We start from the raw sequence: 19,457 nt of genomic DNA on the forward strand, positions 1-19,457 counted from the left end.
GTGCTTGAACGGTGAGCAGGAGCATAACAGACCGATAAGCACGGACAATCTTATCAGGCCAGGCAAAGAGCGTTCAACCCGGTGGAAAGAAGACCGACGCAAGGTATCACACAAAGAGCCGTTCAGCAGCGGTTCTTGGGTTATCAGACAGGCAGCTTTTGTCGTTACAACTCTGTGTGTCTGGGGGTACTGGAAGGGGTGGGGGTTTAGCGAGTACGGAGAAGACTATACGCCGAGAGGAGGGGGCTGGAAGTCTGAAACTCTTCCAGCCTGAAAGGGCCGGCGCTGTGGCCATAGAACCCTGGACTGTCTAGTGCCCGCGCGGTTAAGTGGATGGGATGGAGCCGGGACCGTCTGGCGCTGGTAGGTCTCTCTCTTTTCTCTGTCAAGGGTTGAATTGTTGCTTATCTTCAGCTATAGCAGCAGATGGTAACATGCAATTGCCCACATTTTTGAAAACGGGCGTCATATCTGGTGCAGCATTCTCTTATGCTAGCTGGCAGGCTGAAAACCCCGTCCATCACAACGATTGTGGGTCTTTTTCAACCATAGCTCATGCACTATACGAAATTACTTATCATAGCGAGAGACGGGTCTTTTGGTGCACTGACAATGTCCAGGGTCAGGGGCGGGGGCAGGGGGCCGTGGGAATCTCTGGCGTGGAGACACGAGGTACAGCCCGCCTTCACTAGTCAGCACCCCTCTCACTCACACACCCCAAATACGAGACTGTCTGTTTTGGCAGTCTGTTCTACATACATTTTTAGAATGATAGAAAAGTGCACTGATCGAAATGTTATGTATTCACACGCCACCAACATGAATCCACAATGAACTAACTCAAGTCTATGTGAACACCACAATTAGTTATTTATTTGAATACTGCAATGAGTGGCTATTGGACTTACGTTGTGATTTAAAAAAAATATATATATATTTTTTTACATTTATTTAACTAGGTAGGTAAGTTAAAGAACCAATTATTATTTTCTTCAATGACGGCATAGGAACAGCGGGTTAACTGCCTTGTTCAGGGGCAGAACAACAGATTTTTACCTTGTCAGCTCGGGGATTCGATCTTGCAACCTTTCGGTTACTAGTCCAACGATCTAACCACTAGCCTACCTGCCGCCCCATTATTATTATTATTTAGATTAGTACATGCTATCGAAATTAAACCACACCTCCATGGAACCTTCGGTGCCAACATTTTTACATCAAGGTCATTCCAATTTAATGTTCATATTGAGTAATGCTAGAGTTATTTACATTTTAGTAATTTAGCAGACCCTCTTATCCAGAGCGACTTGCAGTTAATGTATTCATCTTAAAATAGCTAGGTGGGACATCCACATATCTTAGTCATAGTACGTACATTTTTCCTCAAAGTAGTTCTTAGCAAAGTCCATGCTAGTAGCGGTGGGGGGGGGTCAAGTGTCAGTGTTAGTTCACGAAAGGCTAGTTATGGCATATCAAAAAGCACGTGGTGTTTCACTTTTGTTACTTAGTTATTAAAGTGGGCAGACAGCCATACAACTCTAAATATTATGATGACCTGTGATATTATGACGCTGTGCTTTAGTCTGGTCTGAAGTCCAGTCTGTGCATAATCAATGGTCCCCAGGTATTAGTGTAAATCACAGTTATGTTTGCAAAAATTTACTGTCATTCAAATGGAGTAGGCCTATCGTTTGACAGCTTGTTGACACTTAAGAATGGAGTTGTTTGTTTTTAGAGGAGGGGAGGGGGACAAACAGCTAATGACCCCCAGACCCGCCCATCTCCAGAAGTCTTCTTCTCTGACCAAAGCTACATATTCTTTGTTGTGTATCTTTACGCAACTACATTGACTGACTGGCCCCCAGATTTGGGACTAGTAGGATTTTACTGAACATCCTATAGGACACCATTTACACATTAATATTAGTCAGTTAATCAGTAACACGTAAAGGAAAATTCCGCTCAATCTATCTTTTGGTATTTGTTTCATTAGTCCACTGTTGATCATATGATGCAAAACGCAGCATACTGTGACACATTCTGTATTTTGAAAGGTCTATATCTTGAAAACTTGATTGCTGACATGCAAAACATTTTGGGACTGTATCAACAGTGGATTAATGAAACAAATACCAAAATTATAGTTGGAGTTTCCTTAAAATTGCTGCATTGGACCTTTAATCTCACTATCAAATCATTTCTGGCAAGCAATTAAGTACCTTACTGTGATTGATTTAAATGAAAATGGTAAAAAATGAACGAAAATAGCTTCTTAGAAAAATGTAATCGCTCAAGCAAATATTTAGCTAGGACTGACTGGGAGTGGGGCCTAATTGTAGGAGCCTAATGGGAAGGATGTATAACCTGAAAAATAGCTCTTATTGGCAGCGAGAAGGACAAACTGTCTTTGCTACTGGCCTATTAGCTTATACCATGTGATGTCACCGGGCGGTCCAAAAACCCCACCCAGCCAAACAAGCTGACATTTCAGGCGGTCTTTTCAAACAGCTCTTACACTAAAATGCATTATCAGAATTTTCACAGAATTTTTCCAACCTCAGTGAGGAAATATTAAAAAACACAGGAAAATCACGTGTTTGACTGCACTGCCCCATTTAACACTGACTCTGTCCTCAAGACTAGAGTTAAGCTACTAGAATGTTTTATACCTGTCCCTCAGGACAGCGTTTGAATACTTATCTGAACCTAAACCTATAAATAGATAACTCTTGGCTATATCACCATTCCAGACAACTATTAGACACGGGATCATCTCTGGTGATGTCAGCAGGAAATGGATGTGGGAATAGTGTGTGTAATTCCATGTTTCAATGATAAAGGAACCCGGCCTAAACCAGACTCCAGGGAGAAACACACACACAGTTGACGTGGAATGGGCCCCAGTGCCAGGGAAAGACTGCTATTGTCTGGGGATGTGTGATCCCTGGCTCCACTTCTCACCATCTGCCTACACTGGGGTGGGGCGGGCTGCCGGTGACGTGTGTGTGTCTGCAATTGTGCGTGTGTGTCAGTGTGTTTAGTCTACTTTGTGTCAAGACTGTTGAGACTTATGCCGTAGGCGTAACAAACACACCTTCAGTAGAATCTACCTAGTCTTAAGTTGTTTATCATGCCAGATTGCCAGTCCGTAGTTGGCTGCTTTTTCAAGGCCTAGTGAGCGTATACATCCTTGACTGACTGCTATGCTTGACTACAGGATTTTCAATGCTTGCCTTTCAAACCACAAGCTCTCCGCTCAGCTATAGGCCTCGCATGTGAGAGAGGTTAATGACCGGGGAGGAGGCCGCTCAGACCTAATGTGGAAACACTAACGCTGCTTCAGGATGAAAAAGGCCAAGGTCCCACACACACACACACACACACACACACACACACACACACACACACACACACACACACACACACACTACCACTCCACCCACCACCCCTCCAGGTTTCCTGATCTCCATGACAATGCCAGTGTTGCTGTGGAGTCTCCATGGTAAGGCTGGGAATGTTGGGGGGGACCCCTGTGTTTGTGTGTGTGGTAGTGGGGGCTCTCCCTCGCCCCCCTGTCTGTGTGATGGAGGAGGAGGGCAGCTGGGGTCTTTGTTGTGATTGTGAGAGGGCTGTTCTCTGGGGAAGCAGAGGTTAAGACATGGGCTGGACAGGGCTGGGCTGGGCCCCCTCTCATGCAGGGAGGAAGGCAGGAGGCTCACATTTTACCAGGCCTACACCTGTTGAACTTCACATACTTGTGTTCCTCACTGCAATGCACTAGTTGTGCACATGCAGTTTGTATTGTATTCACTCTCTGCTCAGTACCAAAGTTTCAAATTATGTTTGAAAAGAGGCTAGCAGTAGAATTCATGTCAAACGAAAACATCTCAAATGCAGACTTTTCGTCGTCTTTCCGTGACCGTTGGATTGTATACCTATGCTACTATCGCTAACTAAGGCAAATTTGTGATCGTTCCATCTCATGTAGGCTGAGGTCATTTTGATTATTTTCAATACAAAATCAAACTAGAAGCCCTTGTGAGGCTAGCCTACTCCTCCGCTAGCAGTTTCTCACCCTGCCTGCGTGTTTAAGGAAATGTCTATCTTTCTTTCAGTGTCTGTCTGGCTTGGTGTATCCAGCGTCGCCCTAATGTATTCTTTTTCTCTCACCCTTAATTCTCATTGAACCACCAACCACCCCTCTCCCCTTCTCTTTCGTTCACACCCTCCCTCCTCTCACCCTAATCGCTTTGTTCCTTCTCCCCCCTCTCCCGCTATTATCCCTCGTCAATATCCTCGTCTCGTGTCACCCTCTCACCCCCTCTCTCTCCCATGTACACCCATTCCTTCATTCTTTTTCCCCATATTTTGCTGCTCAAACTTTTCCTTCCTGTCCGTCTGTTGCTCTTTTCTTCCTCTCTATGTCTTCCTGTCTCTTCCTGACTCGTCATCCCACTCATGCCCCCTCTCTGCCCATCATCACATGCCCCCTCTCTGCCCATGCCCCCACTCTCTGTCCATCATTACATGCCCATGCCCCCTCCTCTCTGCCCATCATCACATGCCCATGCTCACTTTTCTTTCCTCATTACTCCATTTATTTCCTCATCTCCCATACCCACATCCCTACCGTTTCTGCCCTTGCCTAACCATCCGACACCTCTGCCCCTCCAGTGCCCATGGGGCCCTTCCCCCCACCCCTGCAGCAGGTGTTCCAGGCACCCCGCCGGCCGGGCATGGGCACGGTGGGCAAGCCCATCAAGCTGCTGGCCAACTACTTTGAGGTGGAGATCCCCAAGATGGACGTGTTCCACTACGAGGTGGACATCAAGCCTGACAAGTGCCCCCGACGGGTTAACAGGTAGAGTAACGTGCCACCCTACATAGTCTCGTGTACCACACCTCGTCCCCTGTGGGAAATAGCCTGGGGATTGAGGTTACCCAACTCAACACCTGTCACCCAGGTGTCCCCAACTATAAGTGAAGCAGTGGTCCACTTGATCACTAACATTTCCCCAATGTTTTTAAGAACCACAGAATATGGACTGTAGAACTGAGCCATAGCCAGAACTCGGAGGACCACACTCTATGTAGAAGTCTGTAGAGGTTAAACAACTTCTCAAGATGATTCAGAGAGAGACTCACAGTTCATTAGCACACCATGACTATGACTCTCTAGTCCAGTATCCACCATTATCTAACCAGGATATGATTAATGGTCTTCGAGAGATCCCCATTGTAGGGTGGTCATCATTGGCCAATCCATTCCATTCATTTCAATGGTTGGCCAATTGAGCCGCCTGCGTTTCTTTCCTTTGATTTGACTGAGGATTTCAGCCTTTGTACAACCTCATAGAGTGTAACTCAACTGTTTTATATCGAACCACAACAAAAAAAGCATCTCACTCTCTCTCTCTCTCTCTCTCTCTCTCTCTCTCTCTCTCTCTCTCTCTCTCTCTCTCTCTCTCTCTCTCTCTCTCTTTTACTTGATTAACAGAAAAGCTGAGTCAAATCCGAAGTTTTACTTTGCCTGATGAAAATGTTCCATACGAAGTACACACACCGAACACATCTTAGAGCTTCCTGCTTCGTTCTTACTTACTTTTTTTTCTCAAACAAAGGGTCCATGCAGGCATGCGAAAGGTCAACCCCACATGACCTCTCCTTTTCAAACCCGTCCACTCTACCCCCACACTTAGACGAAAGCCAAGGCACCATGTATTCAGGGGTGCTGTGGCCCCACAGCTACCTCCCTTTGTCCTAGGGATTCCCCCACGACCATGAGACCATCACCTCTCACCAGCTGTATCCTGCTTGATCCATATCCAATCGGGTCTTCCCTGCTCCCCAAAAAAACACCCATCCTAAATCCAGATTTCTGATAGGATGTTGGGTTTAATTTGGACCACTACATTTGTTGACAGATGGTAGTCTTTTGTGGTTTTGTCACCTCTGATGGCCATGATGGTGAACCTGGTGTGTTTGACTCTGTCGCCCCCTGCAGGGAAGTGGTGGAATACATGGTGCAGCACTTCAAGCCCCAGCTCTTTGGCGACAGGAAGCCGGTGTACGACGGCAAGAAGAATATCTATACAGTGCTAGCGCTTCCTATCGGAAGTGAGAAGGTAGGCATAAAGGAGAGAAAGTGTGTACTATACATTTTGAGCAAGTCCGCTTCTACTCCCGTCTGTCCATTCCATTTCTTTATCCTGTAACCCCCCTCCCATCTCCCCTCCGCCTACACTCTCCTCCATCGCTCCATTTTCTGCTCTTGCTCATCCCCCCTCTTTCTCCCTGAAGGTGGACTTTGAGGTGACTATCCCCGGGGAGGGGAAGGATCGTATCTTCAAGGTGTCTATCCGCTTCCTGGCCACGGTGTCATGGCGTCTGCTCCAGGAGACACTGGTCAGCGGGCGCCTGCAGGTCCCCCTGGACTCTGTCCAAGCCCTGGATGTGGCCATGCGCCACCTAGCCTCCATGAGGTACGATACACTGTGTACACTAAGCACATCCACCAGTGTACACACACACACACACACAAATGCAAACGCACACACTATGAAAGCAAGGGCAGAGAAGTGTGTAGCTAATTGCAAAGCTAGGATCTATGATGCACAAACAGTCAGAACACACAGCACACTCGCCACAGGACACACCTCTGTGTGCCTGTTGTCTTCAAACTGATTGAAAGGCATATGTTTGCCTTGAGGTGTGAATATTTTGTTACTTTGGATTTAAAAAAATCTCTAATAATAGCAAGACATTCCTATCAAACTTGTTGAACAGCGATTTAGTTTTAGATTCTGTTATATTTACATATCTAGAGGAGATGACATGAACAACAGATGCGTGATAGCTGAGAACTGTGTAAAGGTGTCACATGAACTAAATCTAATAATCAGACATTGACTTGGAGGCTTGACTAGATCAGACACAAGCTGTTGAATCATTCTGAGCTTATGTCTGCGAAGCCTTATAGGTGACACAGAATTACTGGACATTGAGTCATGCTCTGGTGCTGAGACTCAAATGAGTCATTCTCCATAATGTCATTTTTGTCATCTAGGTACACTCCGGTGGGACGATCATTCTTCTCCCCACCTGAAGGATACTACCATCCTCTGGGAGGGGGGAGAGAGGTGTGGTTTGGTTTCCATCAGTCTGTACGCCCCGCCATGTGGAAAATGATGCTCAATATTGATGGTGAGTCGGCTGAGTCCCACCAGGCAAGATATACTCGAGGGTATGAAGTCATAGACTTTGTTGCATAAAAAGTTGCATCTACATGATGGAATGAAAATCTGATCACAAGGTTATATGTTAGGTCTGCTCTAAAGTTACATTCACAGTGGTCTATGATTTAACATCCGTTTTGTGTGGTGTAAAAATTCACTGCAGATCAATGCTTAGAAACAAATTCATTCTATAGTATTGGGTTGTGTTCATTAGGCACCAAATGGAAGAAAACGGACCGAAACAGGCAGGAACTAAGTGGATTTGTCCTATAAGAAACTCTCATTTTCCTTTTCCGCTGAAACATTTTCAGATATGTTTTCCCTTGCATGCCCTAGCGAACACAACCCAATGCTTAGGAATAACATAATCCTATACCACTGGGCTTCTGTCTCCGCTGAACTTCACTTCCATTCAGACTGGATGCATTACTTACTGCTCTCTCTCTCCCTCTAGTGTCGGCCACGGCCTTCTACAAAGCCCAGCCGGTGATCGAGTTCATGTGTGAAGTTCTGGACATCCGCAACATAGACGAGCAGCCCAAGACCCTGACCGACTCGCAGAGGGTCCGCTTCACCAAGGAGATCAAAGGTGGGCCGTTGAACAGTGAGTGAGTACCTTCCACACGCCATGCCGCCTGCCTCTCACCAATGCCCCCTCAGACGATCCCCTCACGTCACTCCCCACTCCACCATTCAGCTCACCACTCATTCCTTCCCCACTCACTCCTTCTCATCACTCATTCCTTCCCCACTCACTTCTTCTCCCACCACTCACTCCTTCTCCATCACTCCTTCCTTCCCCCCTCACTCCTTCTCCATCACTCATTCCTTCCCCACTCACTCCTTCTCCCACTACTCACTCCTTCTCGCACCACTCACTCCTTCTCCATCACTCCTTCCTTCCCCACTCACTCCTTCTCCATCACTCATTCCTTCCCCACTCACTCCTTCTCGCACCACTCACTCCTTCTCCCACCACTCACTCCTTCTCCCATCACTCCACTCATCCACCACTCACTTCACTCATTCTCTTATCTTATCTTCTGACTCACTCCTCCATTTCCTTTTCTCCACCTTCTCTTTGACGTTCATCCTAATGCATCCTTCTCTCCACCACGCCCCCTGTTATTTTCTACCCCAGGAGTCTCCCCAGAATGTTTTCAATTTCTATAAAACAGCGTGATTGAAAGCACTATTATACGTTTTGTATGAGTTTTCCTAAAGAAATACATTTGAAAGGCCACATGATGGCGCTAAAGAGTAAAGCGTGAACGACTGAAAGACTGGTGCAGCAGCGCCTCTGTGCACACAGCCTATGGGGAGAACTCTGATGTCCTTCCCTTCTCCTCCACCCTCTGCCCATCTATGTCTGTCCCCGTGTCGTCACTACTGCTGGCTCTTATCTTTGTGTGTGTCTGTGCCCTGCTGTCGGTGGGCGTTACCAGGTCTGAAGGTGGAGGTGACCCACTGCGGTCAGATGAAGAGGAAGTACCGCGTCTGCAACGTCACGCGACGCCCCGCCAGCCACCAGACGTGAGTAGCGTCACACGGTTGACCCTACTGATGCTCCCCGGAGAAGGGATGTTTTGGGTGGATGATATGTCTGAGAGAATTCCAATAAAAGTCATGACCCATAAATCACCTGTGTCAGTTGGGATATTGGTCTTTGGGATTCTGAGTACAGATATGGTCCGTGACAAGGATGGATGTTTTTTTTATTATCCACATTTTTTTCTAGCATTTAGCGAAGACACCAGTGGGTTTTCTCGAGGCGCTTGCATCAATGTGAGGCATGGGGTGACTATTGTCAGGTAGCTGTGTTAACACCTTTATCACACATTCCCTACCAGATTTCCCTTGCAGCTTGAGAGTGGACAGACAGTAGAATGTACGGTAGCTCAGTACTTCAAGCAGAAGTACAATCTGCAGCTCAAGTATCCCCACCTGCCCTGCCTCCAGGTGGGACAGGAGCAGAAGCACACCTACCTGCCCCTGGAGGTGAGAAACATTCAATCCAATCCAGTTGCTTTCTGTACTTGAGAAGGAAATTCCTGCTTATATAATATGCTCAATGGTTTTTGGTTTTGTGTCCCTGCAGGTGTGTAACATAGTAGCAGGGCAGCGCTGCATCAAGAAACTGACAGATAATCAGACGTCCACTATGATCAAAGCCACGGCTCGCTCTGCACCTGACAGACAGGAGGAGATCAGCCGGCTGGTGAGTCAGTGGTGTCGCCTGGTGGCTGGAGGCTGCAATGCGAAACTACCAGCTATGAGCATGAGAATTGGCATTAATGAATTTAACAGACCATCCAACACAGATGAACACATACTACTACTAGACTTGAGGGAAAAGACTGTACATAGTAAATTACTTCCTATTATTTTCTCCACAGATTAGATGTGAATTGACAGCACAGCATTGTGCAGTGTGAATGTGACACGAGAGAATGAATAACACATATCCTATCTGTTGTCCCCGTCTGTCCACAGATGAAAAATGCCAACTTTAACCTGGACCCGTACATCCAGGAGTTTGGGATCAAGGTGAAGGATGAGATGGCGGAGGTGACGGGAAGGGTGCTGCCTGCCCCTATCCTACAGTATGGAGGACGGGTAAGAGACATCACACTTCTAGTACAGCCACATTAAGCATCCTTTCAATTCTGTGTACTTAGTGCAAAAAAAAAAATGCTGTGTACTTGGTCCAGCAGGCTAAATGGAGGAGTAATTAATTTGCCACTCGCATTGGGCTCAGTTTTTTTTTTTTTTGCACAATTTACTGTCCAGATATATACACACTACCGTTCAAAAGTTTGGGGTCACTTAGAAATGTCCTTGTTTTTTAAAGAAAAGCAATTTTTTTTGTCCATTTTTAAAATAACATCAAATTGATCAGAAATACGGTGTAAACATTGTTAATGTTGTCAATGACTATTGTAGCTGGAAACGGCTGATTTTCAACGGAATATCTACATAGGCGTACAGAGACCCATTATCAGCAACCATCACTCCTGTGTTCCAATGGCATGTTGTGTTAGCTAATCCAAGTTTACAATTTTAAAAGGCTAATTGATCATTAGAAAACCCTTTTGCAATTATGTTAGCACAGCTGAAAACTGTTGTTCTAATTAAACGAATCAATGAAACTGGCCTTCTTTAGACTAGTTGAGTATCTGGAGCATCACTATTTGTGGGTTTAATTACAGGCTCAAAATGGCCAGAAACAAAGACTTTCTTATGAAACTCGTCAGTCTATTCTTGTTCTGAGAAATGAAGGCTATTCCATGCGAGAAATTGCCAAGAAACTGAAGATTTCGTACAACGCGGTGTACTACTACCCTTCACAGAACAGCGCAAACTGGCTCTAACCAGAATAGAAAGAGGAGTGGGAGGCCCCGGTGCACAACGTGCCATTGGAACACAGGAGTGATGGTTGCTGATAATGCGCCTCTGTACGCCTATGTAGATATTCCATTCAAAATCAGCCATTTCCAGCTACAATAGTCAGTGACAACATTAACAATGTCTACACTGTATTTCTGATCAATTTGATGTTATTTTAATGGACCGAAAATGTGCTTTTCTTTCAAAAACAAGGACATTTTCTAAGTGACCCCAAACTTTTGAACAGTAGTGTATATGACAGTAACAGCAGGAGTAGCCCACACAGCTACTCACCAGTAGGCTATAGAGTGGTGAGGAGGACTTCACCATTCATTTTCTGGACTCATGTTCACTCAAACATCGTTTTTTAAGATTTGTTTTACGATTGACAGTTACTGCTGATTTCGGGATTGTATATCGATTCGCTCTCCTTAAATATGTCATCTGACGTATTCGTTTTAGTCTCTGAATTGTTTAATCAAACTTTTCGCTGCCATTTCCTGATATCAGGGTATAAAAACTGCAATTCATCTCCTGAATTAATGTCGTGTGCATGTGCGCCCAGCTATATCCTGTTAGTTTTCGTCCTCATTGCCAAACTTCATAAATACTGTACCCTCAACTTCAAAACTCCTTTGCTAGTTATACAATCATGTAACTAAGAAATTCGCTGGAAAGAAATTTGAAAAAAAAAAAGACAATTATTTATTGTGTTGTTGAATAGTCATGGCTGGTTCGATCTGCCGTAAGACAACTGTGGTGAAGAATATCATTTCTACTTAACGCGGATCCAAGTTCAGTTTTGAGATCCACCGGCGTCATTGGCGTAGGTTTAGCTGGACGTTTCTGACAGGTCTTGGAACTGTGACAACGGGTAGCCTTTCCCCGCTTTGCTTGAGGGGATATGTAGTGATTTTGCCAACACAGCCATGTACACAGTCTTGTACCCTTAACCTTTTTATAAACTGAATACTGTTGATTTAAATCAGACCTTATTAGTTTTATGAGTAATCCAGGAATGCCACAAGTTAATTGACACGGGAAAACCCAAGAAAATAGCAACTCGACAGAGCACCAACGGCTACGATGAATGACTAAATTACTTCCGGACACAAAGGGTCCACAGAGTTTCTGCTCACCACTCTATATCAAACCAGGCTTCAGAAGTCAGTCCCCACTACAGTAGTTGTGGATTTCACAGAGTGCAAACAGCCCTGACATTGATCTGGTTCTGAAGCTTTTGTCTCCCACCTGTTCCACCTCACAGAACCGGGCCATCGCCACGCCCAACCAGGGGGTGTGGGACATGAGGGGAAAGCAGTTCTACAACGGTATTGAGATCAAGGTGTGGGCCATCGCCTGCTTCGCCCCCCAGAAACAGTGTCGGGAGGAGGTGCTCAAGTAAGTATCCTTCTGGGAGTCGGGTTAGTGTGGGTATCTTCAGGCATCGTATTAGAGATTCCTGTCAGTGCAACAATATTTATCTAAAGATAAAATATTTGCTTTTCTAGGTAGTTTTGTGTGTTAGAATAGTGTTATTTGTTTTATATTTCAAGATTTACTTGCTGTGGTATGTATGGGTTGTGTTCATTAGTGCACACTATGGGAAACGTTCTAAAATGTTTTGCAATTGGATATGAGAATTCTGTTGGAGAAATCCAGATAATACATCCCTGTTTCAGTCCATTGTCTTCTGTTTGGTGCTTAATAAACACAGTCCTGGACACCGCAGACAGCACCACCATGTGAACCAGGTTCCTTTCCTAACAAAAAATGTTCACCACTCTCCTCAGGAACTTCACAGACCAGCTGCGTAAGATCTCCAAGGATGCTGGGATGCCCATCCAGGGCCAGCCGTGTTTCTGTAAATACGCCCAGGGAGCCGACAGTGTGGAGCCTATGTTCAGGCACCTGAAGAACACCTACTCTGGACTGCAACTTATCATCGTCATCCTACCTGGAAAGACCCCCGTCTATGGTAAGATTGGCCTTATTCATGCTGAGTTTGAGTTGATTTATTCTTGTTCACAGATAAAACTGAAGAAATGCAGGATTTACATGACTAATAATTGCATATAATTTAAAATGCATAACACATACGTGACATAGAATATTGAACAATTGAAAATATTACAGGACATTTTTCATAAATTAGTGTAGGTAGATGATGGGGAGGAGACCGGTTAAAGAAGGATTTTTAAGCCTTAAGACAATTGAGACATGGATTATGTATGTGTGCCGTTCAGTGTAAATGAGCAAGACAAAAGAGTTCCTTTGAAAGGGGTATGGTAGTAGGTGCCAGGCGTACCGGTTTGTGTCAAGAACTGCAACGCTGCTGGGTTTTCCACGCTCAGCACTTTACATTTTTTAAATAAAAATAAATAAATTATTTGACCATTTAAAAAGAAAACAAGCACACACAAAACTTGAAAAAACCATACGTGCACATGAGTAAAATCATGGAGGATAACACACAAAGTCTGGGACTTATTTCCATTGTGGTCCTCTTGACACAAGATAGCTAGGCAAGATCGAACACTGTTGAACGCAGTATGACAGCAAGATAATAAAACAAATAAGATCTATCTCATCATTGCAGTTACTTTCCCGTGTGTATCAAGAATGGTCCATCACCGAAAAGACATCCAGCCATCTCGATATTAGGAAGGTGTTCTTCATGTTTTGTACTTCGTGTATAATAGCTTCCGTTTAGCATTTATGGATCTGTACTTAATTTCTGCCTGTTACTGGTCCTGTGTAGCGGAGGTGAAGAGGGTGGGAGACACTCTCCTAGGAATGGCCACTCAGTGTGTCCAGGTGAAGAACGTGGTGAAGACGTCTCCCCAGACCCTCTCCAACCTCTGCCTCAAGATCAACGTCAAGCTGGGGGGAATCAACAATATCCTGGTGCCCCACCAACGGTAAACTTTCACCAACTCTCTCCACTGGGTTGGGTTCATTATGGCATGCAAAGTCCCTTCCTTTGTCAGTTCGTTTTGTTGCGTTTGGTACCTAATGGATACGAACTTGGTCTTAATGTGCTCTGGGTGGAAACGCATTCATGTATATGAGCACTCTTTAGAAACATGACATTTGTCCCTTCTCTCTTCCTGTCTCACAGGTCAGCAGTGTTCCAGGAGCCTGTCATCTTCCTGGGGGCCGATGTAACACACCCCCCTGCTGGAGATGGGAAGAAACCCTCCATTACCGCTGTAAGGCTGCTTCTCCAATACTACCACTACACAATGTTAACACAAATTATTATATATTTAGAGTACATCACATTTTAAGAGGGACGAGTGAGGAAGAGAAGAAGAGGTGGAGAAGGGGAAGAGAATGGCTCAGCACTGACTCAGACAGGGAAGAAATGACGTCACCCCGATCCTCGCAACCCGGGCCTGGCTGTGGTTGGCTGTGTGGTTGCCAAGCGATCATGACAGGCTGTTGAGTCACACAGCCCTCTGTATGCGTCTGTATGTGCTTCTGTGGGTGTGTGTCTGCGCTTACAGAGGCGGTCAGGAAGGATGACCATTTTTCTCACAATAACAAGGCGTAAGGCTACAAGGTTACTGTTATAGATACTGACGACACAGAGCTTCCCACACCGCCTATCCTGTGCCTCTAGAGGATGCTAGTGCTCACGTTGTATCATTGGCTAGAGGTGAATCCTAGAACACTGAATTAAATATTTATGTTTTGGGTTGTCAATCTTTATTTTTCAGCTCATCTCTGTATTTTCAAAGTTTTTGCTTTTAGGAGTGGTTTCTGAGTTTTGGGCCAGGATTCATAAAGAGTCTGAGTAGTAGTGCTGATATAGGATCAGTTGCCTTTTGGCTAATAGTGAATAAGATTACGTGGACAGGGGGGACCAGATCATAGATCATCACTCTTACTCTGAGATGCTTTCTGAATACAGGCCCTAGTCTGTGTCTGCATGGCTAGTCCCCTCATTTCTCTTTTATTCTCATCCCTCTCTCCTATTTTTTTTATTTTCTCTCCCTCCAGGTGGTAGGCAGTATGGACGCCCACCCCAGCAGGTACTGTGCCACAGTCAGGGTCCAGAGGCCCAGGCAGGAGATTATCGAAGACCTTTCTTACATGGTGCGAGAGCTGCTGATCCAGTTCTACAAGTCGACCCGCTTCAAGCCCACCAGGATCATCTTCTACAGGGACGGAGTGCCTGAGGGGCAGCTGCCACAGGTACTTACTGGTCTCTGTCGCTGGGGGTTATAAATGGTTGTCAATAGAGATGGGGATCCATTTTTCATTATTTATAAGTGACAGAGTTGGATTGGCCAGATCACTATATTTTCCATCACTTTGACCAATAGGCCTAGTAGTTTATAGCACTAAAGTAATGGTATGTAGTTCATCTCTGAATAAGTATGATTTGATATAGTATAGCGTCACAATAATACACAATACTGGGAAGAGTTATAGAAAGAGAGGAGCAATGCAACTACCTCTAAAGATATCATTTGGACAGATAACAACTAAATATATATATTTTTTGCATAGATACTCCACTATGAGCTTCTGGCCATCAGGGATGCGTGCATCAAGCTGGAGAAGGACTACCAGCCTGGTATCACCTACATCGTGGTCCAGAAGCGCCACCACACACGCCTCTTCTGTGCCGACAAGTCTGAGAGAGTGAGTCAACAGTCAGAGCTATTCAAACCATAACTATATCATGCTTTATAGGTTTCACTCTAGAACAGGGGTCTCAAACTATCGGCACGCGGGCCAAATGCGTCCTGTGAGCTAATTTGATGTGGTCTGCGGTTGTAATGTTAGGATAAGCGTTTGTAATGAAATATCGTTGTCCTGTATTGTCTTTTTCTGTAGATCGGGAAGAGTGGTAACATTCCTGCAGGGACCACAGTGGACACCAGCATCACTCACCCGTTTGAGTTTGACTTCTACCTTTGCAGTCACGCGGGTATACAGGTGAGTGGGGAGGAGCTTCCTGCTGCTGTCCAGCTGTGTTTGTCTAACCTGAGCCATTCTAAACCTCTTGGCTCTTGAGTCACATACAGCTCTTTAACGCTCCTTTGTGGCTCCATGGCTATTTAATTTGTATACTTTTATTTTATTATTTATTTAACCATAGAAATCACATTGAGAGTTACATCTCCAACAAAGCAGCATGCATATATTTACACGATACACAACATAAAACATAACAATGAATGTAAGTTAAAACAGTGCATATTGCATATGAAAAACTTTAAAAGAGCAGGTTTAAAAACATATAGTTAGGGCCCTGTGTTTTGCACAATCATGTGACATAGCAAGATTTGATTCTGTATTTTAAGCCTTATTCAGGAATGAGAATTACACCAAAGATTAAACAATTGTCTGAGGATGGTGCTGGACCACCTGACATGAAAAGCGGACAGTTTGAAGTTAAAGCTTTAAACAAAAGGTTAAAATCCAGGCAAAACACAGGGCCCTAATACTAGTTATTCATGTTTTCAAGTAATCCTCCCCCTCTTGAGTGTTGAAATGGTCTGCCCACTCTGCAGGGGACTAGTCGGCCCTCGCATTACTACGTCCTGTGGGACGACAATCGTTTCACCGCCGACGAGCTGCAAATCCTCACCTACCAGCTGTGCCACACCTACGTGCGCTGTACCCGCTCCGTCTCCATCCCCGCGCCAGCCTACTACGCCCGCCTCGTGGCCTTCCGTGCCCGCTACCATCTGGTGGACAAGGAGCACGACAGGTGAGCATGGTGGTCTAGTTAACGTTTAAAGGGACATTCCACTTAAATTTGTTGTCAGATGTTTAAGATTTCAAATGTAGTCTAATTGTTAAGATGAATTCAAGTTCCATGCCATCCGTTGTGTAGATCCAGCTGTATGCCTCAACCTAAAATGAATGAAGAAGATAAGCACCATATCATTTCCAGATCTTATTCGGTACTTATTGCGTCATGTGTCTTTCTGTCCTTACTGTAGTGGGGAGGGCAGCCATGTCTCTGGGCAGAGTAACGGTCGGGACCCCCAGGCTCTGGCCAAGGCGGTGCAGATTCACCACGACACGCTGAGGACCATGTACTTCGCCTGAGCACCACCCCACACCACCATCACCACCACTGTCCTTAAGACTCACCATCCCTCGGTGAGGGACCCGGGAGCCCACTGGAAGCCTTCCACCTCTCCTCCTCCCTCCATGGCTGTGACCACCCACACACTCCACATAACCTCTCTTGACTGACCCACCACAGCCAAACCACCCCAGTACCAGAACTATACATCCCTCACCTGATCAACCCAGGCAGACTGCAGCGTCCTGCACAACGGTTATTATTATCATTGTTGATATTATTAAGTGTTTATTTGTATTTACTTTACCAGGACTGTGTGTTTTTATGTTGACTTTTTAAAAAAAGAAGAGGGGGGGGGGAAAGGGTATTATTGTATGTGACCTTCCACACTCCTATGTATGCAATACGGAGGGGAGGAAAACGGGCGCTGAGCTGCCCCGAGACTTTTGACTGCCACCACAATGCTGCCTCTTACCTATCCGCACGGCGGATGCCAGTGTTCTGTTCCAAGCCCCTGGTACAACAGGAGTCATGGGACCCCTGGGCGAGGGAAGGGCGAAAGGACACACTTATAATCGTTTACATTTTTTTTTTTATCATGAACTCCATTCTTATGTTGCGGTTTTATTTTTTTATGGCCTTGAGGCGCGCTACGGGACGTATGGTACTTTAGCACTTAGCACTTAGAGATTAGCATGTAGTCAATGCCGCCCACCCTGCACCTAATATGAAGTGTCTGTGTGAGGCTAGCCCTCTGCTCGTAATAGTGGAAATAGAGCAGAGATAGTAAGAGCAGGTGTATTATATCGTAGATACATGAGACTTAAGTCCTTCACTGTTTCTGTGCAGGTTGGGGAGTCTCCTCTTAAAATTAGCCAGTAGAGAGAGGCCAATGTAGAAGTTAGAGGGACCATTGCATTGAGTGTATTGAATATACTTGAATATACTCACACCCCATGCACCTAAACCAGCATTATTATTATTAACCAGCCTAATGTGATGCCTACCAATGGAAAAGGGGCACTTATGTAAACAGGAAGATAATCTTTGTGTCAGAATGCATTTACTCTGCGAAAGGGATTACGAGGCACATTCTTTACCTGATTGGTTTATGTTACTTCAGAATGGGGAGATTTGTCTTCCCTCAGCCTTCACACACAGGTCTACACCCCCCCCCCCCCCCCCCACACCTACCTACATAATACATATTCTCACACCTACAACCTCTCTAAGCTTGCTGAACCAAGAGTAACAGTAGCAATACAAGGTCTTTATCTTGTCTTTGTAGGTGTGAAAGCAGCAAAAAGATGTGGGCCAGAGAACACTGAATGAAAAGTGTTTCTCCCTCACTTTTAGCACTTGACCTTGGCTATATGATCATTCTACACATTCTAGCTACACATTCCAACCTATGTCAATGGGGACGACGTACACACCAATACACTACGTTGACATACACCTACACACACACTGTACGCACATATAGCGCCTCTTTTTTAAAACATTTTGTACATAGCTTGTCCTACCTACAAACATCGACCACAGCGTCGATCAACACAAGCACACTCATGCCCCCTCACCCCCTCACATTCTCCTACTGAGTGTGTACCGAGCTGCCTCCACGCATGCACTTGCCCCCCTTAAAACCCCCACATGAATACTTACCCCCTCCTTCCAACACCACCACCCTTTTTCCCCCTATCCATACCCCGCTCAACCCTCTGCCTCAGCTCCCCTCCTCCCAGCCTAGTGTATGATCCCCCATTGGTGCGCTGTGTGCATGGACAACACAGATAGGGGTTTGCGACACAGGTTATTTGGGGGGTACTTACTCAATATGCCCTGCCTTCACTTCTGATCACTTTCTGACTTTATGAAACGCATGTAACACATTTTTATTATGACTGGATATTCTGAGCCACCTTCTTTCTGTTTTCCTAGAGATAGGAGCTTATTACGCTCACTTTTGCCTGTCAGTCATAGCTTCAGTTGTGTAAACGGTGAACTGAAAGGCTGTTTTCGGTATTGTTGTGATGAATAGTGTCAGAGTGTATCCTCAAGGGGGTACTATGCGAAAAGTAGTCTGACAACTTTCACTTCTTGGCCTTCAAGCGCCACCAATCATGTCTGATGGGTGGTAGAGCACCTTTTATGTTGGAAGGGAATGACGATGGAGATTTAATGATATGCCAATTTTTGGGGGATTCATGTTTATGGACTTACGCACTCAAAATGCTTTTGTACACCATTTTACTGACCCCACGTGTCCAAGGTGATTTGTATATAACCTGTAATGAATTTGGGCTCACCAATGTAGCGGGGCCTTTGCAGTTGGGGTTAGTCCCCGGCCCCTCTGTGTTCAAATTCAGCTTGGGTAAGCCCAGCAACACTGATCCAGATGCAGTTCTTATCTTCACTCACTGAAGACACAAAGCACCTTGCAACAGGGGAGAACATGGAATTACCCTGGGAAAAGCATCATGATGAGGACACAAGCGAATCCGCTCCACCCAGCCTCACTGACTAAGCAATATAAAAGCCACTGAACAAGAACAGTCCTTGTCATAGCACTTCTCAATTGGTTGAATGAAAGGACATGGAAGCAACTTATTTTGGCTCTGTATGATGTAATAGTATGGGGACTCTGTTGGGGAGGGCTATTTTTTAAAGAAAATACATTTGTTTTTTATTACTCTTGTTGATTTTTGTTGCATACAGACAAACGTAATGTATTTATGGTCAGTCCTGGAAAACCCAATTGTATGCAGGTTTTAATTTTTTAT

At 45.2% G+C, this 19,457-nt stretch overlaps 1 protein-coding gene across 1 annotated transcript; it reads left to right on the forward strand.

The window, feature by feature from the left end:
* Positions 1-183: 183 nt before the first annotated feature.
* On the forward strand, positions 184-19,371 carry LOC120031292 (protein argonaute-1-like). Its single transcript, XM_038976976.1, has 19 exons — positions 184-363; positions 4,675-4,861; positions 6,005-6,125; positions 6,301-6,482; positions 7,067-7,203; positions 7,690-7,824; positions 8,681-8,768; positions 9,086-9,233; positions 9,334-9,453; positions 9,729-9,851; positions 11,890-12,023; positions 12,416-12,600; positions 13,384-13,543; positions 13,744-13,834; positions 14,628-14,822; positions 15,141-15,275; positions 15,471-15,572; positions 16,151-16,350; positions 16,586-19,371. Exons 1-19 carry the CDS (start codon positions 339-341, stop codon positions 16,692-16,694), a joined length of 2,577 nt encoding a protein of 858 aa, XP_038832904.1. The 5' UTR covers positions 184-338; the 3' UTR covers positions 16,695-19,371.
* The last annotated feature ends 86 nt before the right edge of the window (positions 19,372-19,457 follow it).

The sequence above is a fragment of the Salvelinus namaycush genome, chromosome 37, assembly GCF_016432855.1.
Source record: "Salvelinus namaycush isolate Seneca chromosome 37, SaNama_1.0, whole genome shotgun sequence".
In the NCBI taxonomy this organism is placed as follows: Eukaryota; Metazoa; Chordata; class Actinopteri; order Salmoniformes; family Salmonidae; genus Salvelinus; species Salvelinus namaycush.

Bases quoted from the DNA above. Each gene is read 5' to 3' on its own strand.
- LOC120031292 (XM_038976976.1), top strand. From the start codon at position 339: ATGGAGCCGGGACCGTCTGGCGCTG. The intron at 13,544-13,743 runs GTAAACTTTCAC...CCTGTCTCACAG, and splicing joins ATCCTGGTGCCCCACCAACG to GTCAGCAGTGTTCCAGGAGC. The intron at 13,835-14,627 runs GTAAGGCTGCTT...CTCTCCCTCCAG, and splicing joins AGAAACCCTCCATTACCGCT to GTGGTAGGCAGTATGGACGC.